General features: G+C 45.4%; 4 protein-coding genes across 7 annotated transcripts; 1 reads left to right on the forward strand and 3 right to left on the reverse strand.

Moving 5' to 3' along the window:
- Positions 1 to 170: 170 nt before the first annotated feature.
- Positions 171 to 3,252, reverse strand: BCIN_09g02550 (hypothetical protein). The gene is made up of 3 exons (XM_001554486.2): positions 1,868 to 3,252; positions 1,296 to 1,808; positions 171 to 1,181 (listed from the first exon to the last, which is right to left on the reverse strand). Exons 1-3 carry the CDS (start codon positions 2,342 to 2,344, stop codon positions 507 to 509), a joined length of 1,665 nt encoding a protein of 554 aa, XP_001554536.1. The 5' UTR covers positions 2,345 to 3,252; the 3' UTR covers positions 171 to 506.
- A 145-nt stretch (positions 3,253 to 3,397) lies between these two features.
- On the reverse strand, positions 3,398 to 11,999 carry BCIN_09g02560 (hypothetical protein). 2 transcript variants are annotated; one of them, XM_024695000.1, is made up of 9 exons: positions 10,730 to 11,999; positions 8,927 to 9,710; positions 7,692 to 8,739; positions 6,118 to 7,644; positions 5,967 to 6,068; positions 5,724 to 5,914; positions 5,212 to 5,671; positions 4,938 to 5,157; positions 3,398 to 4,749 (listed from the first exon to the last, which is right to left on the reverse strand). In XM_024695000.1, the coding sequence occupies exons 3-9, from the start codon at positions 8,510 to 8,512 to the stop codon at positions 4,675 to 4,677; spliced, it is 3,396 nt and encodes a 1,131-aa protein (XP_024550793.1). In that variant the 5' UTR covers positions 8,513 to 8,739; positions 8,927 to 9,710; positions 10,730 to 11,999; the 3' UTR covers positions 3,398 to 4,674. The 2 variants fall into 2 exon arrangements, with proteins under 2 accessions (XP_024550793.1, XP_024550794.1); XM_024695001.1 differs by having other exon boundaries at positions 8,927 to 11,999.
- A 2,755-nt stretch (positions 12,000 to 14,754) lies between these two features.
- On the reverse strand, positions 14,755 to 16,714 carry BCIN_09g02570 (hypothetical protein). 3 transcript variants are annotated; one of them, XM_024695002.1, is made up of 3 exons: positions 16,476 to 16,714; positions 15,412 to 16,416; positions 14,755 to 15,354 (listed from the first exon to the last, which is right to left on the reverse strand). In XM_024695002.1, the coding sequence occupies exons 1-2, from the start codon at positions 16,591 to 16,593 to the stop codon at positions 15,908 to 15,910; spliced, it is 627 nt and encodes a 208-aa protein (XP_024550796.1). In that variant the 5' UTR covers positions 16,594 to 16,714; the 3' UTR covers positions 14,755 to 15,354; positions 15,412 to 15,907. The 3 variants fall into 3 exon arrangements, with proteins under 3 accessions (XP_024550796.1, XP_024550795.1, XP_001554530.1); XM_024695003.1 differs by having other exon boundaries at positions 14,755 to 15,359; XM_001554480.2 differs by having other exon boundaries at positions 14,755 to 16,416.
- Positions 16,715 to 16,740: 26 nt separating this feature from the next.
- Bcrad28 lies at positions 16,741 to 18,599 on the forward strand. The gene is made up of 3 exons (XM_001554479.2): positions 16,741 to 17,140; positions 17,202 to 17,306; positions 17,372 to 18,599. Exons 1-3 carry the CDS (start codon positions 16,899 to 16,901, stop codon positions 18,408 to 18,410), a joined length of 1,386 nt encoding a protein of 461 aa, XP_001554529.1. The 5' UTR covers positions 16,741 to 16,898; the 3' UTR covers positions 18,411 to 18,599.
- Positions 18,600 to 18,704: the final 105 nt, after the last annotated feature.

Consider the following 18,704-nt stretch of genomic DNA (forward strand, 5'->3'; position numbering starts at 1 on the left):
TAATGAATACTACTTATTACTATTACTCCAATCTCCATAGAGAATATTGTCATTTCAATCCTAAACAAGTTTCAAATCTGAATTTATGTTCGGATTTATTGAATTTCACTACCATTCTCAAAAAAAATTTCAATCATTTCAATCATTCAAATTTTGCAATTTCTTTAATTTCGAAGAAATTTTATTGAATTTTTCTCTCTCTTTAAAAAGTTCAAGATTCAAAAGAAAAACAAGGAAAGATTAAAATGATATTATTACCCTTCAATTCTAATGTTCGTCGCTACCACTCGTATGTATCATGAGAGATGCTGCGTCACCCCATCTTTCCAAAGACACAAATCTCTACACCAACCAGTGCTGTTTCAATCATAATCCTAATTCTATCCCAATTCCCAGTTCTATACCCCAACGTGATCATTATTTCGTATCCACTTCATTATATGCAAAAAACACTCTTGAAATCCCATATCCTTCGTTATGTTCCTCATTATTCAAAGCCCAATCCATTAAACCAGATCATCCGCCCTTCCTCCTGCTACCTTCCCCTTTTCCATTTTCTTTCCTTTATCATCACCTCCATCTTCCCCCAATTGCATTCCTACTTCTCCCCTCTCAGACGTTTTCCCGTCAATTGCATCTCGCCACCCCTTCCCCCATCTAACAGCCGCCCAAGTCGCCGCACTGCTAACCACCAAAAACCCCGCACTAATTGTCGAAAACCAACCTACCCCAATTTTCTCCACAGCCGGCAGCACCGTCGCACTCCCCGTCGCCGCAAACAAATATCTAATCATATAATTTCCTGCAATAACCTCGGCACCACTCCTCTGCATCACATCCAAACAATACGTATTCAGACTAGGAAAACAGAAAAGTTGCGCCACGCCTTGCAAAAACATCATGATAACAGGAAGCGGAATACCGCCGAAATCCTTTTCTACAGACCAGCCGTAAAGGAGCATACAAGCGGGGATGACGATGCCCATGAAGGGGAGAGCGGAACGGAGTCGATCTTCCGGGATGCGTGCCCCGCGGATACGGATGTATTTGTTGGTTATGTGATCAGAATAGCGGCCACCGAAGAAGGTTCCGAGAATGTAGCCGAATCCTGGGGCGAGATAGAAAAGACCAGATTGGATGGGGGTGGTCAGATGGAAACGGGGATTAAGAACGTAGCGGATCTGTATATTTCGATTGTTAGTTTTGTTCTTTACTCGACGTGGATTACCCAGAAGAGAGGCAAAGCAACATCATATCCTTTAACATGAGTGTGAGGAAAGGATAGGGGAACATACAGGAGTCAAAAGTGAATACATATTCCACACCAAGCTGCTACTCGCCAAGGCCACCATAATCAAATTCGGATACTTATAAAGTTTGATAACTCTCCATGGATTCAACATTCCCCATAGTACCCCTGCTTTCCTCTTCCAACTCATCCCAACCAATTCATCTTTCTTCATTCGATGAATAGTTTCGGGTAGCAAGAAATAAGCTCCAACCACTGCGCATGCAGCCAATGCAGTTTGCAGCCAGAAAATTACACGCCAAGATTTGAATGTGACGATGATGCCCCCAATAAAGGGCCCGAGTGCGGGCCCGATGAGTGTACCAGAAAGAAACCAACCCATTGCAGTTCCACGTTCCGTTGGACGATAGATATCCCCGATACAAGCTGCGCCGATAGTGAGGAACGAGGTTCCTTGAAAGGCTGTTAGGATACGAAAGATAAAGAATGCAGCAAGATTAGGAGCAAGCGCTGTGCCAATTGAGCAGGCTGTAAAGAGGGAGGACGTTATGAGGGAAATCTAAGATGGTTTATTAGCATTCTAAATCACATATTCGAGCAAAGAGACTAGAAGCGTACCCATCTCCTACCATAAACTTGACTCAATGGTCCCCACACCAATGGACTCAATCCCATGAACAACATGTACAATGCATTACTCAAATTGATAATGGTACCGGTACTGTTATACGTATTCGCAACCTCTGGCACCGCTGCCAATACCGTAGTACTGCTAATCGGAGCCAAGAAACTGCAAAAGGAAAGCAGAGCCACGATAACGAGTTTGCGATTGGGGGGGATGCGGTCGTAGATAGCATCGGGGATGGAGACATTAGAATACGTTTGTTGAATTGGCGCATCTTGAGTATTGGAGATGTGCGAGGCGATTGGGGCTAGATTCGAGGGTGGTTGTTGGGAGGGAATGGAGCTACTTGTACTGTGAATAGAGTAGGTATCGGATGGTTCATGTGAAACGGTCGATTCGTTCTTTTGATGCGGAGATAGTTGACCATGTCGGCTCGTTGACGGATAATGGTGGTCTAGACTCGAAGCCATGATTTAAATTGAATGTCAAAGAGAGATGTGTAGGTATAAATCGAAATATACGTCATCCGTCGAAAAGCAAGCGAAGGATATATCAAGAGAACCCTTGCGGATCATGAAAGGCAAGAACTAACAGTTGATCTAATCGATCCAATTTGCAACGCAATGAATCCAAAAAGAACGAAAGATCCGGGTCACAACTACAGAGATATATATAGGGGGGAAAAAAGATGGAGAAACAAAAACAGAGTCAGAATCAAAATCAGAATCAGGAAAGAAAAAAAAAAGATTTCAATCCCCTCCCCATGAGTCAAAATACCGGTGACCTACGGTACCTATTTTGAGTAGCAATTGCCATCACATCACATCAAAGCATCTGCATCATATGTATGTAGCACATCCTATCCCAATCCATCCCAATCCATCCCAATCCATCGCATCGCCTGCCATTCTCTTCGGCGAAGAGAGAAACAAGCCGAGATGGAATCCTCAAGCGCTCCAAAATCCATCTTATTTTGGTGAGTGTGCACGGGGCTGCTTTTTTCTTTCCCCGAAGAGCATCGTCATGTCGATGACCATGTCCATGTCCATGTCCATGCCCATCTTCTCCATGGCCCATCCTCCCATCCTCCCATCCTCCCATCCTCCCATCCTATCTCCTATCTATCCCATCCATCCTATCTTATTAGTATCTTCGACTCTTCGCCATGGCCGCCGATGTTCGGCTTCCCTACCGTTCGCTCGCTTCCAAACACTTCCCACACTCCCACCCACCACCTACGCCTACGCCACCTACCGCTCTACCTTCCTCTCCCCCTCCCTAGTTCATACCTCCCTAGTACGTCCCTACCTTATCCGTAGCACGAAAGAAACTTTCCAGTCTTTTTGCACGCACACACGAGCCACACTTGTCCCAACCCGGCTTAGCTTGCGCGATTAGGCGATGTGCAAAAGCTTAGCCCAGGTCCCGAGCATCCAAGAAGCAAAACCAAGTACTGTCATTGGTTCACTAGGGGTCATGCCCCACCTTTTCTCTCGAGCACGCTACCTGGCAGAAAGTGGGTATGCCGTTTTTCCGAATCGACTTTTCCGTGTTATTGCCGGAACGATTATTCCCATTGCACTTTCCATCTTGGGACAATGGGCATCTCTACAAAGTTCTCGCCCTCTGAAAAGTATTTCTGGCCCACGAAAGTGACATTCTTATGTGTAAGTGTGATCCAGAAAACAGGCACACAGTGTATAGTTATTAGTTGTGCAGGTAACTGATATTGATATTGTAGCATTGGTCGTGGCCGTGGCCGTCTCGCATGTGTCTACATCTACATGTAGCTGGTCCATATCCATATATACATACATATCCGAGGAAAATCAATGAATGATGCATGTCGGCTATTTCCCTATATATACAATTTATCGGCATTCGTACGAACCTATCGTCTATACACGTACATTTACATATACAATGAGAATAAAGCAAAAGCACCATCTAATCAAAATTCCTAACAGATAGATAATAATAATATGTTATTATATAACAACAACAACAGCAACAACAACAATAATAATAATGCTACTTGCTCGCTTGCTCGTTCCCGCTTGCTTGCATTTGCTAGCTTGCTTCTACCAAGATGATATTGATGGTGATAATAACAACAAAATAATACGCCCAATCAATAAAAAGCACAAAGCACAAATCCTACGCGCGCTCTCTCTCTCTCTCTCTCTCTCTCTCTCTCAAAACAAAGACAATGCCTTTTGAAAAATAATTATCGCCTCGACCGATTTCAAAATGCATGCAGGTATATATATGTATGTATGTGTGTATGTACGATACTCACTAGCTAGTAGCTAACGGTATTTAATATATCCTACGGTACCCATTCACATCCACGCAATGTTAACGCAAAGAGCCTTTCCTTCCCAGTCTCCAGACATTCAAGATCCGCTTGAGCCGCCATGATAAGATAGACAAAGATGGATATCAACATGAGATGCGATCAAGACGCTTGCCCTTCGCACCAATCGCAACGCAACCATATTTTTGTAAATGCAACGACATGATTTAACCGCCCATAAACAGCCAAAGTCAAAGTCAATGCCATTCCAATATGACCTGACTGACTTCCCAAACCAAACAATGAATAAAAATGATTCCAACTATGATAGACATAAGATATTGGATGTGGTAGGTAGGTATATTAGAGAGGTAAGTAATATAGGTAGATGTATATGACGTATATAAATTGCGAGTATGCGACTGTATCGTTCTCTTCTCGAAAGAGAACAAAATTGTATACGCATTTCCCCTTCCAGATTCTTCAGATTTGATATTACAAATATCAAGCCGAAGCATCCGAGAAGTTCGACTTCTCCTGCTTCAACTTTAACGGTTTCTTACGCAAACTCTTCGGAAGCTATACCACGACAGAAAAATTATTAGCTACACTCCACGAGGTAGGAAATGATCAATGATGTCAACGCAAAGACAATTCCACTCTCAGTAGTAAATTTACCACCTCGTTCTGATAGGTGTATAAAGTTAACACGAGAAGGGATTAGAAAAACTAGTAAAACCTGCTGCGAAAGTGGTAACTTGACGTGCCTGATAGTCTTTCTCGAGTAGACCAGTGTATTTTCCTGCATTGACCAGGATTTTCATATCGGTATAGAGAGCCGATGATCGTGTTGCTACAATCCCAAGGAAACTAAGAGTTCTCTTGAGAAGGTCGCTGAGCCCTTGCTTATCAAGAATTCCGTCAAATAATGGTCGGAGGATATTATCGTTCCATGCTGCTTGGAGAGTAAGCACATTGCCCCATTGCCTAATTTGATGTGTTAGTACATAGCTCATCTAATATAAGTGCATGTACACTTACGCATGTGCAGTCCCCCATGGGTTCGTGACGAAAAGTCTACCCTCGCCTAGACCATGAAAGGCCCTGGTGCTATTAACCAGGGCTTGGATACCATTTTTTGCATAGGCCAATGCTTTCTCGTCGATTTCTTCTGCTGACGTCGCGTGTTTATTGATGCTCGGTACCTCAATGCCATTTCGAAATTCATCCGAGGCGCGTTCTGCAGGGGTTGAGGCTGAAACCGAAACCGCGTGTGAATGTTCCAAGATCTTCAGAACGAAATTCCTGTAAGTGATGACCTGAGCACCGTAGTACTTGGCTCTCATTCGCGCCGTGAGAATGTCGCTCGCAGGAGGGTCATTTTCTTGCCAGGTACTTGTGCCTCCAGCTTCTTTCCATCGATAAAGAAATTCTTCTGCGGTGGCTATTGATTCGAAATGGTTGGGATCATGGCGGGTATATACAGAAGGAAATTGAGAGTCTTCCAGAAAAGGTTAGTAGTTTCCACCTCATCTGAGAAACATCAAACATACCATTATCGGGTTTGTAGAACATGTTGTGCAATTGATTAAGGTGCTTGCGTAGGTAAAGTTGACCTTGATAACTCAATAGAACCATCTGATCGAAACCTTCTTTCACGGCTTCAACTATATTTGGACTTGGCATGTTCTCTTCAAACGTAAGAATGCCGGAATGTGGGCATGGTAACTCTGCTACAATATCGCTATCATGTGATGTTAGAATTCCGATTCACTAATTGGACTAGATAGACAAACCTTTCAAGTTGTAAGCACGTCCAAAATGCGAAAATTAGCGGATTGTCCTTTGCTAGCACGGGAAGCCCATCTTGCTTTAACTTTTTAAAGCGATCTAGTTTCCTGATGCCTATGTTAGTCGCATTACACCCAGGAATTGGCTATGACTTACGGTCTCAAGATAACCTGTAAAGCTCTACAAGCCTGATGAATGTACGAATGACTTTCTAAAACCCTTGAAAGTTGTCCGTGATAAAGACCAGCTAGAATATTCACATGGACATGCTGTAGACTGTTTCCGCCAAGTTGATTCCCAATAATGTCCGTAGCGAGTGCGAAATATGCCAAACCAGGAATAACATCCACATTCCTAGGTCGGAAGCCACTTCTTGCCAGGTATGAATCGCCTTCTATTGAAGTTCTTCGGCTGCGGGGATAGAATCGATCAATGTTGTCCTGAGGTGATGGTAATTCCGAAGACTGGGTTGGGGAGCTTTGAATAGGGGATGGATGGCCATTTCGTACAACTGGAGAATTGATATGACCCCAAGGATTTTCAATATCTTTGTCGGAAGGAAGCTCGGGGATTTTCTGTCTTTCTTGACAAATCTTGCCGAGTGCTAATACCACCAGCACTAAAGCTGTACTGATTGACCGACTTGGATGGCCTGGCTTGACGAACGTCCCGTAACCGCCAGCGACTGAGATTTCTGGTGGCTCTCCAACTCCCGGCGATCTTTTCCGCTTGCTCCCTGGACTCTCTGGCGGTTTCATACTCACGAAACCAGCATGACTGGTATGTTGTGAAGCCAAGTTCTGAACTTGCTTTGGTTTCGCGGAATCCGATGGAATGGATTTGAGAAATGACTCGACCAGAGCATCCAGTCGCCTCGGTATCAGAATTGGATGCATGATATTCATGTGTTCCTTGTAACTTTTAACCAATTCCAAAACTACACTTTTTCGGAAATCAGGCATCCCATCCGACATAATACTGCCTACGACTGGTGGAGGATAATCTGGCGCACTGGATGGTGGTGTCATACCACCCAATTGACCCCATTCTTCACCTGCCGGAGAAGAGACATCCGAACTTGTATCGACTGTAGAATCAGCGTGATCCGTCATAGGGTCTCTATCATAGCCTTGAGCTAAATCAATTCCTTCTCCTCTTCCGAATAATCTTAGAAGTCCACGTCGTTCTTCTTGCAGCATCGGATACTTTTCGTCCTTCACGTTCTTGGGTAAGCCCCCTCCACCGTTTATCATTTCTTTCACAGAAGGGACTAGCAAAAGCCTAGCTGCGCCCGTCGTATGATTCACTGGGATTAATGGCTGCCCGGGTGGCACAGGATCGCCCTCCTCCTCCTCTTCGAGTGCACCTGGCGTGGATCCTTCGAGTGGCTGTACTGGACCTACTACTGGCTGATCTATAGGCGTGGTATCATGAAGAATATTCGGATTCGAGCCATGAAATGTTCCAAATTCACCGTCAGGTAGTTGAACATCGTCTCTCCCTTCTTCTTTCATGTGCCCCTCGATACTTGATATAGGCCGGCCGGCTCCAACTCTTTCCTGCAATTCGTCCACTCGTTTGTTCAATGATTCGAGACCTGTCTGCAAAACATTGAATAACTCTGCATTACGGTGTTCCAATCGTATCAAGGCCTCGATGATGTCCGTGGAGGCTTTATCAATTCTACAATGGTCAGCAGCGTTTCATTGCAATTCTCTTCTTGAACCTACGGTTTGGGTGGTGGGTCTCGATAATGACATTCAAAATTCTTCTCCTTACAACTACCACAAGCCGGTCGTCCTTCGTCGCATTTTGCCTTCAAATTGCGACAGCTATCGCATGCCTGAGCCGCGCGTTGCGCTTTCCGAGGCTTTGCAGGTTGAGAATAAGGTGTGACCGAATATTGTTCCCGAGGTGGAGGATGGGGATGACTTTGTGGTGGACCATACATTGACATAGCTCCATCGAATGTCGGTGTCGTCATCGGACTTGTAGAGGGAGGTGGGGGTTGAGGTTGATACATGGGAGGAGCGGGGTTATTATTATACATCTGCGGAGTGTGTTGCGGAGTATGCTGCGGAGGTGGAGGTTGATCGAATCTTGGTGGAAAAGGTCTTCCTCTTTCTTCAACGTAAGGTAGATTTACATGATGATCTGTGCCATTGGTTGTCGGTGGTGGCCTATGTTGTGGAGGTTCTTCTGAAGGGTCTGGCTTCACGACGGGTTCTCGAGGACCATTGTGCCCATTGTGTCCATTGTATGAAGGTATGGGAGGTGGTGGTGGGTGTTGATTATGTATGTTGTGGTAAACATGCGCATGTCCTGAGTTAGGGCGATGAGGGTCTTGATGTTCTTGAAAGTTGGGGTGGGGTGGTCGTCTATCGAGGGGGTGGGCGTGAGGGTCGGGACGAGAGAAGGGACCGCTATTATAGGGAGGTTGTAAAGGAGGAAGGGCCCTGGAAGGGTTGGGCTGATTGGGCTGCTCGATCGGCCAAGGAGGACCGGGTCCTAATCTTGGTCGCTTTGGATCTGGTTGACCATTGTCCATCATTGCGATTCATACAAAAGTTAAGTGACCACAACAGCTAAGGCCATCGACTGCGGTTGAGCGCGGCGGCTTCTTACAGGTTCGAGGGAGAACACAGAGGCGTAGCAGAGTTCAGTGGAGAATCATCTGCGCAAGTATGTATTACGGACTGACGTGTAGGTAATCATGTGTGTGATGTAACGAATGCCGCGCGACTGAGTAGTGAAGGTTAGATGGTATGGTAAACCGGTCTGCTTGAACAGGGTTTGAGATGATCAGCCATGTTTCCTTCGGAAAGTAAAAGTAGGGTAGAGTAGTGTGGTAATAAGCTATCTAAGAGCTACCCGGCTACCAAGTGAGTGGTCCCTTGAATACGGTTTTGCGCTGGAGCAGGGCGCGACAGACGAAGTGATATCCATGAGAAATTTTAAAACATACATTACCTTGGATGTAGATTAAACCCTTTCAAGCAGAGTTGGAGATCTGCTCTGCAATGCAACCTTCTGGGTTAATTTCCAGTCTTTGCTGCTGAGAAAGAATTTATGAATAATAAATCCTCGAGGGGGCTTTTCGACGTGAGAGAAAACTGGATAAATAATAAATAATAAACAATAAATGAATGGGTAAATAAATAAATAAATGGATAATTGGACAAATAATAAGTGGTTAGGTTATCTGGGATGCTTGGGGGGTGGTTTGTCAATGGCAAACTTTAATAGCTGAGGCGGGCGGAAGCTAAGGGCTAGGATGTTCAGGGAGTCAAGGATTCTGAGCTGCTTTCTTCGTTTTCTCCGTTTCTCGTTTCTCGTTTCTCTTGCAAATTTTCCCTCTTTTTTTCCTTCTTTCTTCCTGTCTTTCTTTCCTTCTTTCGTTCGTTCGTTCGCGTGCGTGAAGGTGGGATGGCAATATGCACCCAGGTAATATGTTCGTTTAGATTGAGTTTTGGGTTTTGGGTTTGGGGTTTGGATCTAAGAGTAACCTGGTACGTACTTACTTGCCTTGCACCTTAGCAAAGAGCGGGAGTGGGCACGGTACGTTGCGTAGTGTGCGAGTAGTGCGAGAGTAGTAAGGTACGGCAAACGGGTCGAATCAGAGCTCAGGATGCCTTTGGGATTGCGTGTGTGTATGTATGCAGCAGGTGGGTGAGTAGGTGTGGATGTATGTGTGTGTATATGTATGTATGTTTGTATTTCTAGGATCTCTTGGCGCGTTTTCTTTTCTTCTGTTGCGATACGGGTTGTTAGAAGGAGAGAGGAGAGGAAAGAAGAGCAGAGAAGAGAAGGAGGAGCACAAGAGAAGAGAGAGAGAGAGTAGAAGAGTAAGAAAGAGAGTGCGGACGAGAGGGGGGAATCTAAATCAAAGCATCAACGATCCAATGGCGCAAATAGCAGTAGAAATAGAATGGATGTATAGGCAAGTAAGCATCATACAATATACAACACAATATAAAGGAACAGAGATGGAGAGAGGGACAGAAAGAAATGGATGTGCAAAGGAGGCAGGCAAAACAGAGCAGACAGGCAAGCAAGCAGGCAATAATCCCGAACCAGTCGTTTAATCGTGTAATGACCAAGGCGCGAGTGAGATTTGTGCAGAAATGCTCTTTCTTGCTTGCTTGCTTACTTGCGTTCTTGCGGTGGGTTGTTGTTGTTGTTGTTGCTGCTGCTGCCGTCCTTGAATCGATCCTGATGATATAGTAGAGATGTGATTATGATAATGCTAGAAAAGTTAAAATGTCCCTTTTCCGAGTCTCTCTCCACCACAGCCAATACGATCAAATCAATCAATCAATCATTTGTTCAAAAGGGAAAGAAAAGAAGAAACCGAAAAAACAACCTTGAACCCGTCCAAACGTTCAAAACCACTCCACTCCAAACTTATTGTTGCCCCCTCTCTCGTCTCCTTTTCAATTTCAAAATGTGAAAATGCGAAAATGTGAAAAGGCTCTCAGACTCTAACCTAATTTTATGCCAGCTTGCTTTGATTTTCTTTCCTTGATCACCCAGTAGATTCGATCTTTCGACCTTCGGAAGCGGGGGAAACGCTTTGAAAATCAAGAAGATATGTCGCCACGGGAAAACAGTGAATCGTCAAGCAAACTTCACAAACTTTGGGGTTAGAGCCCAAGGAGCACGACGAGGATCGAGGTGGCAGCTTGATAGGTGAAGATTAAGGCAAAGGGTAAAAGGTAAAAAGAAGGTTCATGCAAGTAGGTATCCAGAAAAAAATGGAAGTACTAACCCGTGCCTTCGTGACTTGGAGTGTGTGGAGGGAATCAATTGTACAGTGCCTGTGCTACTTGATACGGCGCATTCGAAAGCCGTTGAAGATGAAGAAGATGCGGTCGAGTTGCAAGGCTCAGGATGCTAGTGTGCTGGTTGTTAGATGTTAGATGTTGGATTGCTGTCGTATACCCTTCCAAGACCGGCGTTGTTTGGCTCGTCTCTCCGCTGTCTCTCTTCCGCGTAGCAGCGCCCTTTTCGCGATTCAAGATTCGAGTGTGCAATGTCGGTGCAGTGTTCACTATTCAGTGTCCACGAAAGCTTTCGTGCCCAGTTACCCGGTGCCAACCACCCGAGAATAGGCGATGTAATGCTTTTGTGGGTAGCTAAGGGTTTTGAAGTTGGAAATAGTTCACTACGTTGACAAGGGGAAGAAAGCGTAATGTAAGGTGGGATAATAGTTTCTTTTTGCAAGGCGAGCACGCTCAATGGGGTGAGACCAGGATGAATGCAATGTAATGCCTGGGCCGGCTGGAGCTTGCTTTGGGGAAGGAGGCGTGATATGAAGTGAAGGGGTGGAAAGGGTGGAAAGGGTGGAAAGGGTGTGCGAGGGGCAAGAGGGGTGCCGGGCTGCTGTTGATTGATTCTACGAGTGAGGTAGCAACGGGCACGCTGGATGAAGATATCCATCCATGCTATTGGACTGGTAAATGGCATGGTGATTCGTGAATGTCGCTCAATCAATTAATGATTCCAATATCAGACTTCTTTCTCATTGCTGTAGCTCGCCATCTGCCAATTGCTTGCTTTCATCCGTCTGCCTTTGCATCCCACTACTGCTGGCATCAAATAATGCTACCCCTACTTGATGTAAGCTTTGCCCAGTAGGGCAATTGTCCCTTTTGTTTTGTTGAGTTAGGTGTATACGATGGCAGTGACTGGCGAAGGGATTGACGAGGAAACGATAGATAAAAGGGTCTAGCCTTTGAACGTCATCCCAAGTGGGACAACCTAGCAGACGATCCATTTCCATTTCCATTTCCATTTCCATTTCCATTTCCGATGCGTAAAACTCTGCGTACGAGATTTAATGAGCGAAAATATAGCATGTCACTGTCGATGAGAACCACAAGCCTTGCGTGTATTGTACCAGCGCCAAAGTACTTAAGATACTAGTGTGCCGCCACATGGCATCTCATCTCTCTCCAAAACACACGCAATATCGAACTTCCACCCACCGCAACAGCAAATCCTAGGTTCCTAGCAGTAAACTCCCACTCCCCTTACTCCCCCCCCCCAACAACAACAACAACAATAACAACATCATCATCATCATCATCCTGAGAATTATGTCCGGATCTGTGTACACCAGCATGCCGCATCCCAGGAATGCGAGCCAGTAAGCAGAAGATGTAGCACGTCGTCTCAATCTGCCCAATGATAAGCGTGGAGGGATTGACGGTCTCGTCTGGCCCTATCTGTAGAACAATCACATCCAATGCATCTTAGCGACTTTATCCAGTGGCAGAACAAGCACATTCTCCTCATTCGAAGCTTTCTACTGGGAAGGATGCGGGGGCGTCAGTCACTTTCATGTGTATTTCCCATGGCCAAGCTGGGGGCTTGTCAGGTTGTCAGCCTCGAATGTCGTATGACCTGCTCCTTACAACATTCTAAAACAGTATTTTTGTGATGGCATACTCATATTCGATGTTGCCTGCATATGTAGAAGTACAGATTTCACGCTCCCAACTACATGCACTGTGGAGCCGGGACATGCCCAGCACACAAATCGTAATATGAAGCTCTTCGCCACTTCATCACTTCATCACTTCATCACTTCATCGTTCCCAAACTTCCCAAGAATTCCCAAGAATTCCCACCAGCGTGTGATGAACAACAGGCCTCCCGGTCATGGCACATACCGACGCCTTGGGCATGGGAGGCACCACTCTTCAACACCCATTCTTCTACGTACGATTTTCCTGCATCAGAATCCTTCGCCTCGTCAAACCCATGGAGATTAATCGGTAATATCTCCATGCCCCAGTATGCTCCCTGAACCCTCTGTCATGAAAATGAGCTGTGGATATCGAGCCATCATTTCATTTTCTGGAAGGAAGGAATCTTCAGAGAAGTCCCTGGCTGCCTGGGTATCCTCATCTCCCTGGCCCCGTTGCTAACTTGCTTTGGCTCGGACTTCCTGTGTCTTGGTAAAACAAGAAAAAAAATGGAGGGAACGACTGACAAAATATTTCTTTCTGGAAGGGTCAAAGCGTGCTAACAATGTCACAAATTCCGTATTCAAAATGTAACAAAAATGTCCACATTGATGATCATATCAAAACCAAGAACTCCCGTCACCCAATGTTTATGCCTCGTTTGCCTCTCGTGCCTCTTGTGCCTTCTTTTCTACATACAAATGATTTCATCTGTTTCTCAATCATATGATTACAACGTCGACAACTCCCCAGCGTCACTTTGGCAAACAACATCCATCATCCGACTTGAAGAGATCCCAGGCTCCCAGGAAGTGGTAAATGAGATCAGCATGGAGAACTGCGGGGACTCTAGCAACTGATCCAACGGCTTTCGGGTAGAGCTCTCAAAGTGCTTCTTTTCCTTCCACGCCCTCCTCCAATCACCGCGTCGTTCCTGAAAATACTTCCCGAGAAGATGATGAAAAGTACTGGTACAAAAAAAAACAAAACCACAAGTTCGGCGGAACGGGCGCGAGGCACGGAACGATACGTTGACTTGTGATTTCTAGCCTCCTTCTAGCTCTACTTGCTCAAGAATCAAAAGGGCTTCCGTTCAGAAGTGGAGGAGTAGCTCGGCTATTATCCTACTCGAGTCAGTATTGCACAGAAAAAACAAAATCTACTCGGAGTCTCTAGGACGACTCTAATTTGCGCCATCGAATGTCTCAGACTCGATGTAATAATGGAACAGATTCAAAAGAAATTCATGCGCATCATCGAAATGGAAAGAAAGAAATGTATGGAAGGGACCGTAAACATGCTCCAATCATGTTTCGTAAGCTCCTCCAAGGACTTGGGCATGAGTTTCAAAGCCCGTTGACCAACCACACGTACTCGCAGTGCCGTACCGGCGTCTAGAATATCTGGGACTGAGATTCACGGAATGGTTACACAAAGTTATTGTGCTCACTACAGAGACCGCGATGCGACGATCGTTACACAAAGGTTAGGTTGGGCACTTATATTGTACATCGTCGGCGATCAGCAATCGAAGAATACGGAGCATTGATAAACATTAATAGAAATCCCTTGCAGACGAGCCAAATCATCGAAACCAGTATCCGATGCAACGGCTCCATTGACTGATGCCCGAAAACTCCGCGGCAAACAAGGATATGCCAATTAAAGTTTTTCCACGAAGCTTCCTGTCAAAATTCCGGCACGATCTAAGCTCGTTCGCAATTCTTACCCGGTAATGTACTAAATCACGACCTGCATAGTATCTTGCATCGTATCATTTGCATAGTATGACTCTTGTAAGAGATAGATTTAGACTACGGGGACTCAGCGACAATCGTTACGACTGGATGCGGATCATCTGACGTTCCTGGCGTGCAAACGGACTGTGTTATCCGTACGTAAAGATGCAACCTCACCGCTTCTTCCAAGCTACAGGATCGTTGGTGCTGATAGAAATGCGATTGATCATTAAGGAGGCTGAGGTTATAGCGCGAGAGACTTAAGATGGCCGACAGGAAGATGACAAGACGGCTAAACACTAATTGAAAGAGCGGTGCTTCCAAGTTCCATGTAATGTGACTTGTGCCCTGAGTTGTTGATGTTGCTTGCATGTTGGTTAGATGGCATGTGCGACGAGGGAATCATGTCGCTCATGGTTGCAGATGGTGGTGATTTGCTCTCAGAACCGGTACTCGTTTTCCCATGGCAGATGATAAACTTCCGAGGTGACCAATGGGGGTCTTCGGAGGTTAATATGCAATATGCGCAAATCTTCAACTTTTTTCTGACTCGTTACTTGCATCACCATGAATGGCGTACAACGTCGTTAGCGAAGTAAACAAAAATGCGATTCTGAGAATCAAAAATCTCAAGCTAGATCTACATCATTTCGTTTGTTTCACAAGAACACGAATATCTGATATATACAATCCTAGTCCGTATAGACGAACGGTTGGTTGATGCTATCGCATATAAGTTATATATGATTCAAACAGTATTGGTACGATTCTGTAAGCCCGAACATTCCTCCGTAAGAGAGGCAAATTGCAATGTACCGAATACATGAACTGATAGATAAGAAATCGGTGAACTTTCAACCCCTCCAGAGTCCAGAGGCAAGAATACAACGAGACTATTGGTGAGACGGGAAATGTTAAGGCCAAGATTAACCAGGTCCACCTTGTGCTTCTGTACGGACCTTTTTCCACGTGTCAGCGGAGACGACTTGAATACTCGGACCCTTTGCCCAACCAAAAGCCAACCTTCATCTATCTACCTTACCTTGTTCAACTCGGTCGCTCAAACCTTTCACGTCTAATTTAATAGAGCTCATTGATGGAAGATTGCTTTCTACCGGTAACCGAGCTAATTTTCAAGGATTAGTTACATTCATTTCTCTTGAGCAAGATGGCTAAACGCTATCCTGCGCTATCAGAGTCAGCCCAAATGTCGGTGTAACACACAAAGCATGCAAGCTTACTCAGATGTGTCAAATCAGAACGTGAGTGCCATTTTTGATATTTGACCAAGGTCGCACAAGTTTGTTTCGGTGTACACCATCAGCTCTGAACGTTCCAATAAATCGGAAAGCTGCGGCGAGACACCATCCGCATTAGATGCCGAAAATACCGATGTAGATGTCGCATCCGGCTCGTCCCTTAACCGTGAAGGGGCTAACTCGATTAAATGAAAATCTATCACGCCACCAACCCTTCTTAATGATCTCAATCTTACTCGTATAGCTCCATACCCGTAAAATTGGGCTGGTAAAAGGTAGTCTGATAACGAGCTCGTTCGCTGTTCTGCTATCCTGACTGGTCAAAATTTCTGCTCCCGTTTTTCACATTGAACCCTTAAGTGATGGCTGTGGTCCAAAATAGCTCGTCTAAGCCCAGTGTGACAGTAACCCCAACTCGCCTGAGATCGTAGTCTAACGCTCTGTGTCGTGGCTGTCTAACATCTACGTATGCTTTATTTCAACCCGATGCACTGACATGAACATCACGGACGCGTCTTCTCTTAGCAGGCCTTCCAGCTTCTGCGGGCAGGCTGACAACACTGCCTGTTCGAGAACGTCGACCGCGTCCAAGAGTATCGATATTGAATTCCTCTCCCTCCGTAAAAGTTAGGTCGCCCGTTTCCCCTAGGATTTCTCGAGATGCTTCTTCCATCAAAATACCCAGACCTATCAAAGCCGTCTCGTCCATACTGCGCCAATCTATAGACCCTCCCTCTGCAGTTGCACGAGAATAGAAATCTGAAGCATAGGTGTGAAGAGATTTTAGCAGATCGGAGTCTGGCAACCCTTTCGGAGACTCTCGCTCATTTGCAAAATAGATGTCCGACTCGGCATACCTGGTTGGCGCATTTTTGCTCCGAAACAACACAGCTTCGGGAGGCACAGCGCTCAATGAGGACGATGTAGTATCCCGTGTTGAGGAGACAACCACACTCCTAGGAATGAAACCTGCTGCGGAAATCCGACCTGTGCCATATGTCAGTACGTAACTTTATCTCCGATAGATGTCGTGTTTGGAACGTTACCTGCAACAGCGTCGTAAACGGAAGGTTTTCTCGTCCGTGAAACCTTGTCCCCCTCTATTGACTTTTCTTCAATAGTTGGGTTGATGAAAGTATTTTGTGAAAATGCCTTTGAAGTCATGGTGTCCTTCAATTCTCAAATGTTGGTGTCTGGAACATAAAAGATAAATGAGAATCGTGAAAGCTGAGTCTAGCTAGAGCGCTCTGGAAATTTAGCTCAGTATGACGATAATCAAAGAACCCCGCGTAATTTGTAACGTCGCGTCGCGATTCTTTCAGACTTCACTCCTAAATAAGCAACACTTTTCAGTGCGTCGTATACATAATAAGTATTGACATTGAGCTATATCAACACCACCTACCTACCTAGCTATGTACTCCAATTAACATTTTTTCGGATACAAGAGTCTATCGTACACCAAATGTATGAATCAATTGATCTTTGATCGATCAACGGGCAATCTTGGCCCAAATGCCTTTGCTCGCATTCAAACTACCCAATTAATTCAGGCAATCTTACCCGCCCCAAAGGTAAAATTCAATGGTGGTGAAAAGCCTCCGACGACTGTAGCTTCAGGTACGGAAGCTCGAGATTACGAGCCAGCGAAGGTATGGGCGCACCAAACTGGAGTAAACGCCTTGTCAATAGATAGATTTGATGGAAAGATGTAAGAGTGAAATGAATAATGATACTCATTGCAACATCTGGACTGACGAGAAGATATATAGTCTTCTTTCTGGTGGTGCAGATGCATCGATCAAAGTTTGGAATCTTGATCAAATCCCCACCGGGGCATCAGAATATACATTCCGACCAACCGGAATAGTCCCCAGGTATTTTGCAGATTTATATCACTGTGCCGGGTAGTTGGGAAGCATCCACTAACTCGGGTCTGCAGGAGTGCTTCCGCGCATCAATATGGCATTACACATCTTAGTTTCTATCCTTTCGATTCTGCTGCGTTTCTCTCTTCGTCGTACGATCATCACCTAAAACTATACTCCACGGAGACTCTCCAACTATCTGCAGACTTCAATCTAGACTCTGTAGTCTATTCGCATGCCGTATCTCCCATTGCACAACATCTTTTGGTGGCTTGTGCAACTCAACATCCAGCTGTCAGGCTCGTAGATCTTCGGTCCGGCGCAAGTACACATTCATTAGCTGGGCATCATGGGGCTATCCTCTCGGTTGCTTGGCATCCAAATGTTGAGCATATACTAGCTAGTGGTTGTGTAGACGGTACGATTCGTGTCTGGGATGTTCGAAAGAGTTCTGGTGCAGTGGGTTCGCTGGACTTGGAAGATGCAATTGGGATTACAACTACACATGGGATGGCAGGTGGTCGATCAAGAGCATCTGCCAAGGCTCATACCGGAGCTGTCAACGGTCTTACGTGGACGGATAATGGGAACTATATCGTATCTGCAGCACACGATGAACGGGTTCGAGTCTGGGATGCAGCTACGGGTGCTAATACTCTCGCAAGCTTTGGTCCAACAATCAAGAATGGTCATCTCTCAAGTCTACCTATAGTAGTGTCGCCCACAGCATTAACACGCCCCATGAAAGAACTTCTATTCTTCCCCAACGAAAAAGAAATTCTTGTTTTCGAACTTCATGAAGGACGTCTTCTCAAGCGACTCAAAGTTCCTGGCCCCCCTGTAGCAGCAGTACGATCTCGAACCGGTGAACGAAATATCCGAAACCGTATCACGGCACTAGCGTGGAGGGAGCCAGTAGATGGTATATATTCCGCTCATTCAGATGGACAGATTAGAGCTTGGATACCTAGGACTGAAGAAGACATTCAAATGGATCGTGAGGAAGAGGAGGAAGGCAAGATTCATGATGAGGATGAAGGGGGGAAGAGGAAGAGAAATATTCTCGATGATGTGTTTAGGGATTTGACAAGACAGAAAATAAGTTTTGGTTAGGCGATCCATCTATCTTAAATGCTTCTTTCTTCTATGACTCGTTATCACGCTGGCTTGAAAGTGCAATGTTCATTTAGATACATCCTAGAGGGCTTAGTGGCTTCGTAAACTCGACCCTGAAACTGCACCTCTATTGAACTTCTTCAACCCCTCCTAGTTTTAATCTCTTTTTAAAAGCTGCGGGGCTCACCAGTGATATTCCAGCCTTCGCTTGGGACCCCAAATTCGCTTCCGAACAGAAATCGAGGCTCACAGAGGACATGTTTCTAAGTCTCGCTGGGGACTCGTCATGCA

This window comes from Botrytis cinerea, chromosome 9 (genome assembly GCF_000143535.2).
Source record: "Botrytis cinerea B05.10 chromosome 9, complete sequence".
NCBI lineage: Eukaryota > Fungi > Ascomycota > Leotiomycetes > Helotiales > Sclerotiniaceae > Botrytis > Botrytis cinerea.